This window comes from Neodiprion pinetum, chromosome 7 (assembly GCF_021155775.2).
Source record: "Neodiprion pinetum isolate iyNeoPine1 chromosome 7, iyNeoPine1.2, whole genome shotgun sequence".
NCBI lineage: Eukaryota > Metazoa > Arthropoda > Insecta > Hymenoptera > Diprionidae > Neodiprion > Neodiprion pinetum.
The window spans coordinates 4,433,552-4,442,773 of NC_060238.1; the positions used below are offsets into that span (position 1 = coordinate 4,433,552).

A 9,222-nucleotide genomic window follows, 5' to 3' on the forward strand; every position below is an offset into this window, starting at 1 on the left:
AACTGGCGGCGTTGTTTGAAAATACGGTTTTGAAAGACGAACGAAATTACTGCCGGTACTTGCAGTCGTTGATTTATTGCAGTAAATAATTATTAGATCATGACGGTTATCGCAAAAACGACACAAAACATTAATATTTGTGCTTTTCATTAGATAAGAATCTCAATCTGATTTTATTCTCACCGGTAAAAACTGCGATTAACGGGGTCAATTTCGACGCTATTGTATATACGTATCTCGAATTTTTCAAAACGTACCTCAAAAGCATTAAAGGACATAATGAACGCAAGAATAAAGAAATGGCATGATTTTTACGAATTTACTATCGCGATTTCGGAGAAATCATGCCATTTCTTTATTTTTCCATGACACTCATCATACAAATCGAATAAGGATAGTAACAATTTCAATTCAACATGTTTTTGTAGATGTTTTACAGGAAAAATCTTATTAAAATAAATAAATACATTTTGGCGAAGCTAAACAACATATTGGTATATTATAGACAATCCAGCCGAAACAATGAGTCAGTGAAGCGATATGGTAAAAGCAAGTCTTTGTGTACAAAATGCAAATTGAAATTACGTGGAGGTTTCTGATAACCATTATACCCGTAATCCCATCTGACAATTTCGAATTGAAATTTTGGGCGGCGCAATTCATTCTTTAATCTGAAAATTGAGAATGTACATACAAAAATATGTAATGATGCGATAAACATAACAAAGTATGAAAAACAATTACAGGATAGCTCAAAATCAAAAAATTGAAGATACTTAAAAATATATTGGATCAAAGACGACGATTTATTTGCCTTCAAATTACCTCTGTAAAACGGACTTGAGTTTGTCACAGGTTGCCTGTGTAATTCCTTGAATTTCATATATAAGTAAAACCAGTTCACACGACTGTACTAGATTTTTGATGGGCAACACCAGGTCCCCGGTGGTATGATTACCAGTACCCAAACTTTTGATATAAATTCTTCTAAGTTTGCGATTTTTTCCAAACATGGTAAATATCGTAGAAGTCTGGCCAAAGTTGTCTTGCTGAATTGAAAAGTCTTTCAAATTAAGACAATGGGCTAGCATTTGATATAGTTCATTTTTGTAGCAGCAGGCACCACGATGACCCAAATTTTCAAGCTTCAATTTCTCCAAATTTTTACACTGTTTTCCTATTTCAATAAGAAATTTACCACTCCTGATCGGCAGGTTTACCAGGTGCAAAGTTGTGAGGCTTGTCCAACCACTGATTAGATACAAAGCGGTTAAATCCCAATATTCGTTTTCTTTTAACGTACTGCAATAACAAACACGGAAAATATTTATTAAAGATTTTTCTAATTTTTAACGGTGTTACTTTCCACTTTGTCACCATATTCTCTAAATTTGCTTGTACCTTGCGCTTAGTGTCAGGTCTGATACATGTGGAGTATTTTTTACGAGCTTTGCAAAAGATGAACTCAAGTCTGGTGTTTCTGTGTCATTAACGAGGGATGTACGTCTTTTTTTGAAGGCCACTTCGGTATGAAGATCGGTTTCCTTTTGACTTGTTACTGTAATTACGCAAGTATCGAATGTTGTCGAAGGTACTTTCCAAGTCAAAGTTTATAAGGAGATTCAACTACGTTAAGACATTATTTTATGACATTTTTGTGACTCTGGAAGAATCTACAACGTTTTGGAAATGAGCAACTATTCATTGAGAAGAAAACTTGAAGAGAACTTATCGAACTCGTAAATAAGGATCAAATAACAAGCTGAAATTTGCAAAGGCACAATTGACATAAATATTCCATATCTTGTTTGTTCGAAACAGTTACAAGCCTATTGCTGCAGATGAAATTACATTAAAATCTAGTCAGCTTGGATAAAAGTAAACAATTCACCTTTGTGTTTTACTAGGTTACTTAGTATGAGTTTCGTCAGACATGGAAACGCTGATCCAACTAAATACACATCACATTCTGGTTCAATGTTGTGGCTCAAATATAAATACGAAATTTGATGCCTGGGATTTTTGAGCAGTTGCTGAAATACATATAATTTTATGAATTTTTTGAAAGTGAGGTAAATTGTTCGAATTTATTTATTCATTAAACACAACTTTTGTTTCAAGTGTTGAACGAAAGTAAAGTAAAGTAAATAAGTAAGACAACTAAGTATCCTTAGTTGGTGACTCATGCACATCGGTTATTCCATACCTTAGCTTCGTTGATCTTCAACAAACACATATAGTCAAGCGTACAGTTGGATAAGCAGCAAAATTTCTTCAGGGCTTTGTGGCTGTTGGTGATTTCGACGACCTCTCTCAGTAAAAATTGAAAAAACAGACCACAGCCAACTTTCTGAAGAGATTGCGTAAAGGGGTTGAAATCCACGAGTACTTTTGCTCTAAGCTTCTGCGATACCCCAACATTTTTTTCTAAAAACATTTGTACTCAGTGCCAACCATCATTGCACATATACGGCGGCATTTCTCCCAGTTCTATGCTGTAACACTTACCAAATGTAAAGACCCTTAGATTGATTCTGATACATTTAAGTCCATCAATGGTATCTGCGTCCCATGTTGAACAAGTAGTAACGGACCACAAAGGTTACTTTGAATGAGTCAGAATCGCTCTGAGGATCTTTACAAGATATTACAAGTACCTCGTTTAATTTCGACTGATTTTGGCAATTAAGCAATTTAAATTGAGAGCTTAATTTCGAACTGAAAACAAGCAAATTGGCTCTACAAGCCATCCATTGTTGCACTGTGTGTTATACTTGAAGTTTAGTGATTTTAACACCATTTTCGCTACAACTTTGTACATTGTTGATAACCTTCTATGTTTCGTGTTCATGGTCGAGTAACTTTTGGTACTATAGAAAATACATCAATAAATTAAAAAAAAAAAAAAAAAATTAACTGCATATTAAAATATGTCTCTTATTTTAACAATACTTTAATATAATACGCATACCAAAATAGAAGTGATGCGTATCCACAGCATCATAGGATTTGAATTCCATCCACTGTTCCGGATTTGGAAGCATATCGACAATGATTCTTCGCAAAAATTCTGTATCGCTTCCAAAGCAAGCAGCTATTTGAAGATTTTCTAATTTTTTCGGCTCAGTTAGCCAGGGGTCCCCTTCTCTGGGTAAAATATTTTCGTGTCTCTGTAATAATCGTAGCTCCCGCAACTGTTGACATAGTTCTAACGCATGAATCAGCGTTGTTTTGTATTTGACATCACACAATGTCATTGTTAATTTCGTTAGTCTATTGAATGGTAATTTCAACATTTCACAGCATTGTCTGTTGTCAATTAACGATGTAGGCCAATCAATGGATAAAATTCTAAGGCACTTCATAGGTGTCAAAAAAATTGCCAGCTGCATAACATCTATGAATTTCAGTCCAATGATGTTGATCTCGACTAGATTTTTTGCTTTGCCAATAGTATTCAGCATATCTCCTGGTCTTGTATAGTACATGTTACTGACATTTATTTTAAGTATATGCTCGTACTTTTTCTTGCTATTAAAATATTGTTGCACGTCTGAAATCGAGTTTAGGTAGCCTTCTTCGGAAAAATCTAAGTGCCTGAAAATTAAGAAATATCGTCAAAATGCACACTAAGAAGTCTATCACTAATTTCAGTTTAAGCAGTGTAAGCAGTAGGACTTTTTTTCAAACCCTGCTTTTTACACTTTTGTGAAAGGGTAGTAACGTTGTTTTTCGACAATTAAATTATCATTTCATATTATTTGGACAGCTAAAGAAAGCATTGAAATTCAAATACTGCAGTGAACGGATTATAAATGTTTTCAATATACTATTTTATCATAACATCACAAACTGATATAATTTCAGTTGAATGCATCGTAGCCTAATAATAACATAATCTTGTATACACGGCGCAGTGGAAGAGTAGTATTTACCTCAATGATTTTTTTTCGTCGAATACAAGGCTATGGAATCGCTTGCATGATTTACTGAGCAGCAACATATCCCTAGCATTCAAGTATCCAATAATTTCCAACAATATCTCGTCCGGGATATCCAAAATGCCCCAAGTAATGGAACTGAAACATGAAGCATAATACAATATCAATGGATCGCGGTCACATGTGAGATTGCTTAAAACAAAAAATTGTTATTAAGCAATTGATTGTACTGTCTGTAAGGTTCTATTGTTATATCAATTGTTAGTATATACCTGTTACTCATTTTTATTCCTTTTACGCTTTTCAAGCTTCAGAGTGCGTAGACTCGCACCATGTGCATCCCATGTAAACAATGATCCTAACCTGACTTGACCTGACAATACTGATGTCAGATCATACGGATCATACGGAGGATAATGTGGCGAATGGAAGAAAGGACCCATCATGATATATGTTCCTTTTTTCCGCTGCCAGTGCTTGTAACATGGCTGCTGATGGCGGCTTGTAGCATGCTGTTTATGCGTGTGAGTTGCATCACTGGAAAAAAGAACGATTCTATCAAAAAACGGATAGTGGCATTAAGTACCTGTTTTCACCGTCGGATAGAGCTAGCGTGTAAAGTCAATTTTCCTTGGTGATTCCCCGCTTAGAGTCTAGACGCCTTGTAGTTTAGCTATTGAAGTATTCTTGTACAAGCGGTGTGTAGATAAAAGCTATGTATATATGTATAGACATTAAAGTTATAAACGAACGTATGTAGTGGAATGAATACGAAGAGGTGAATCATGAAATCAGGAATTCATCACACGCGAATGAAGAAAAGACAATATTATTTCCATTGAATTGAAAAACAAAATAATAATAATGACTTTTTTCTTATACATCACGGGATCAAAAATTCATATAAATAGTGCGGTTTTATAATGCAGTCATACGCAATGCGTGCGGGAGGCGCTTGATGGTAACTGTTAAAGCAACTTGTCAACCAACTTGACCAGATTTGACTTTAGTAAGGCAAACTATAGTAATGATAATAAATTCATGTCTAATGTTGGGTGGATCTCAGTCCTCGACACCATCGAAATGGATGGTAAAATTAAATATTTTTTTATTCTGGGACGATATAATATGGTACGATAGCGAATTTTGCACTGTAATATTCGAAAAGAAACCTGTGTACGGGATTTAGAAAATCTCTAGGATGATTGTATCAACTTCAAATTTATTAAAACTGAATGCATTGCAATGTTCAAAACTTGTAGCTTATCATATATCGAGAGTATAAATCTGATACTGGGAGATACTAACGAAGCGTTCTGGTCCTACCCGAAGGATAAAAAATTTAACATAGTCGAAATATATTGATTTAATGATCAAAACTCGTTTCAGGTGAAGAAAAAAAAATGATAAAAAAAGATTTGTAAGTATTTTTCCATACCGATGGCCAAATTCTTCCATTTCTAATCGCTTAATTGTAGGGTTTTGTGAACTAAAAATCATGCAAGCAGTGATCAACGATTGTTTCAATTTTCCGACAAAGTAATCAGTGATTTGCAAATATGATGAAAGAAAAATGTATAACCAATTTTCTACATTTATAACATAAGAAATAATTAATTGAAGGTTATGAGGTATCAAAAGAATGATTTGGACCACCTGTGTGAAAAAGTTTAACACTATTTTTATTTCGAAATAGTTTTTTGATGTCAAATAAAACTTGATTAGAAAATGAGTCGAATTTGGACTATGTTCATTGTTTTCTCTTCGAACTAGAAAATCCACAGGGATTGATACATGAAATTGGATTGAGATGGGAGCTTGGGATTTCAGCTTCAATGGAAAAAAATTATTGAGAAAAATTTTAGTCGATAGGAGCACCAAACTTCGAGAATGACTATCGAAGACCGGCCTAGTGTAGACATATCAGATAGGGGGATGTTCAGAGGAGATCTGAGAAAAGGAGGGGATCGCACATAGTAGTGAGTAGATACTTTTTAGCCATGTGCAAGTACGAAAATACGTGACAGATAGAGGAACGAAATGAGAAGTATGAGGTTACGGCAAGAGTTGAAAGTGACAGTCCGGGAACGTGCTGGACGTGAAAGATATAAATTTGGAAGAACTTACATCATTATTATACTCGTTTCCACGCCACTGCAAGCGGTAGAGTATTCGGCGCGCTTTTTTTACCGTGGTATCCCCAGTAGGCCTAATCCACGAATAAGAAACTAGATTTAACACTACGATTTTTAAAATTATTCTTATGAGAAATATTAACGCGGTTTATCTGGGTCCGGCAAATAACCAGTCTCGGCCCACGTCCGCCCCAACACAGACTCTCCCCAGACGTCACGTTCCCGCGACTAGGACATTCAGTGAAAGTCCAAACGTACAACCCGCCGCCACCAGGGTGTCGAGACACCGCAGTGCACCAGCTTCGTCTCACCTACATAAGTACTGCTTGATTCCGGTACCCTGGCCGGGCATCGGAGCAGGTACGTATACAGAAGAGATATAGGCCTGGGATATGCCTACTGGCGTCACCATGCACAAGGACACGGTGAAACTTAGGGGTCGCCCAGAACGTCGTAACGTCTGGAACGACTCTACGGGTGCACGGCCTGCTTAGAGACGAAAGCGTGGGACAGGCGCAGTTTTCAACTAGAGATTCTTGCCATCTACGAGATGTTCGCAATTTTATTCCGAATAGAAGTCAACAATTACAAGGTGTGATACCTGTTTGAAAGGTTCAGACTCCAATTTTAAGGTGTGAGACGTGAAAGGTTCACACTCTTGTTTCGAGGTGCGGTCTCAAAATGTGAGAGGTATTCTCCGCTTCTCTTTCAAGGGTAAACCGACCAGACGTATTCACTCCTTAATCATGGAGGAACCGATCAGGGGTTTGCGAATTTTCCGTGTTAACATTAGCGTTCTACTTGTTTCCTAACGTACCAGTCAGGACCGGTAAGCAGTTCGCACTTTGATTTCGAGGGGGAATCGCGGCAACGGGTCGAGACTCCATTTCGAGGTGTGGTACATAAAAGGTTCAGACTCCAATTTTGAGGTGTGAGACGTGAAAGATTCACACTCTTATTTCGAGGTGCGGTCTCAAAATGTGAGAGGTATTCTCCGCTTCTCTGTCAAGGGTGAACCGATCAGACGTATTCACTCCTCAATCATGGAGGAACCGATCAGGGGTTTGCGAATTTTCCGTGTTAACATTAGCGTTCTACTTTTTTCCTAACGTATCAGTCAGAACTGGTAAGCAGTTCGCACTTTGATTTCGAGGGGGAATCGCGGCAACGGGTGAAGACTCCATTTCGAGGTGTGGTACATAAAAGGTTCAGACTCCAATTTTAAGGTGTGAGACGTGAAAGGGTCACACTCTTGTTTCGAGGTGCGGTCTCAAAATGTGAGAGGTATTCTCCGCTTCTCTGTCAAGGGTGAACCGATCAGACGTATTCACTCCTCAATCATGGAGGAACCGATCAGGGGTTTGCGAATTTTCCGTGTTAACATTAGCGTTCTACTTTTTTCCTAACGTATCAGTCAGAACTGGTAAGCAGTTCGCACTTTGATTTCGAGGGGGAATCGCGGCAACGGGTGAAGACTCCATTTCGAGGTGTGGTACATAAAAGGTTCAGACTCCAATTTTAAGGTGTGAGACGTGAAAGGGTCACACTCTTGTTTCGAGGTGCGGTCTCAAAATGTGAGAGGTATTCTCCGCTTCTCTGTCAAGGGTAAGCCGATCGGACGTATTCACTCCTTAATCATGAAGGAACCGATCAGAGGTTGTCACTCCTCCGCAATGGGCGAACGGATCAGGGGTTTGCGAATTTTCCGTGTTAACATTAGCGTTCTACTTTTTTCCTAACGTATCAGTCAGGACCGGTAAGCAGTTCGCACTTTGATTTCGAGGGGGAACCGCGGAAACGGGTCGAGACTCCATTTCGAGGTGTGGTACATAAAAGGTTCAGACTCCAATTTTAAGGTGTGAGACGTGAAAGGGTCACACTCTTGTTTCGAGGTGCGGTCTCAAAATGTGAGAGGTATTCTCCGCTTCTCTGTCAAGAGTGAGCCGATCAGACGCATTCACTCCTCAATCATGGAGAATTCGATCACGGGTTTGCGAATTTTCCGTGTTAACATTAGCGTTCTACTTTTTTCCTAACGTATCAGTCAGGACTGGTAAGCAGTTCGCACTTTGATTTCGAGGGGAAACCGCGGAAACGGGTCGAGACTCCATTTCGAGATGTGGTACATAAAAGGTTCAGACTCCAATTTTAAGGTGTGAGACGTGAAAGGGTCACACTCTTGTTTCGAGGTGCGGTCTCAAAATGTGAGAGGTATTCTCCGCTTCTCTGTCAAGAGTGAGCCGATCAGACGCATTCACTCCTCAATCATGGAGGAATCGATCAGGGGTTTGCGAATTTTCAGTGTTAACATGAGCGTTCTACTTTTTTCCTAACGTATCAGTCAGGACTGGTAAGCAGTTCGCACTTTGATTTCGAGGGGGAACCGCGGAAACGGGTCGAGACTCCATTTCGAGGTGTGGTACATAAAAGGTTCAGACTCCAATTTTAAGGTGTGAGACGTGAAAGGGTCACACTCTTGTTTCGAGGTGCGGTCTCAAAATGTGAGAGGTATTCTCCGCTTCTCTGTCAAGAGTGAGCCGATCAGACGCATTCACTCCTCAATCATGGAGGAATCGGTCAGGGGTTTGCGAATTTTCCGTGTTAACATTAGCGTTCTACTTTTTTCCTAACGTATCAGTCAGGACTGGTAAGCAGTTCGCACTTTGATTTCGAGGGGGAACCGCGGAAACGGGTCGAGACTCCATTTCGAGGTGTGGTACATAAAAGGTTCAGACTCCAATTTTAAGGTGTGAGACGTGAAAGGGTCACACTCTTGTTTCGAGGTGCGGTCTCAAAATGTGAGAGGTATTCTCCGCTTCTCTGTCAAGAGTGAGCCGATCAGACGCATTCACTCCTCAATCATGGAGGAATCGATCAGGGGTTTGCGAATTTTCCGTGTTAACATGAGCGTTCTACTTTTTTCCTAACGTATCAGTCAGGACTGGTAAGCAGTTCGCACTTTGATTTCGAGGGGGAACCGCGGAAACGGGTCGAGACTCCATTTCGAGGTGTGGTACATAAAAGGTTCAGACTCCAATTTTAAGGTGTGAGACGTGAAAGGGTCACACTCTTGTTTCGAGGTGCGGTCTCAAAATGTGAGAGGTATTCTCCGCTTCTCTGTCAAGAGTGAGCCGATCAGACGCATT

At 39.0% G+C, this 9,222-nt stretch overlaps 1 protein-coding gene across 1 annotated transcript; it reads right to left on the reverse strand.

The window, feature by feature from the left end:
* Positions 1-405: 405 nt before the first annotated feature.
* Positions 406-4,478, reverse strand: LOC124222661 (F-box/LRR-repeat protein 18-like). The gene is made up of 8 exons (XM_046633863.2): positions 4,214-4,478; positions 3,936-4,079; positions 2,972-3,597; positions 2,207-2,427; positions 1,892-2,033; positions 1,402-1,558; positions 826-1,302; positions 406-671 (listed from the first exon to the last, which is right to left on the reverse strand). Exons 1-8 carry the CDS (start codon positions 4,222-4,224, stop codon positions 500-502), a joined length of 1,950 nt encoding a protein of 649 aa, XP_046489819.1. The 5' UTR covers positions 4,225-4,478; the 3' UTR covers positions 406-499.
* Between the last annotated feature and the right edge of the window lie 4,744 nt (positions 4,479-9,222).

Excerpts from the sequence above, each read along its gene's own strand:
- LOC124222661 (XM_046633863.2), bottom strand. Across the intron at positions 3,598-3,935 it reads GACGAAAAAAAATCATTGAG|GCACTTAGATTTTTCCGAAG; the intron begins GTAAATACTACT and ends CTTAATTTTCAG. Across the intron at positions 672-825 it reads CTCAAGTCCGTTTTACAGAG|ATTAAAGAATGAATTGCGCC; the intron begins GTAATTTGAAGG and ends CTCAATTTTCAG.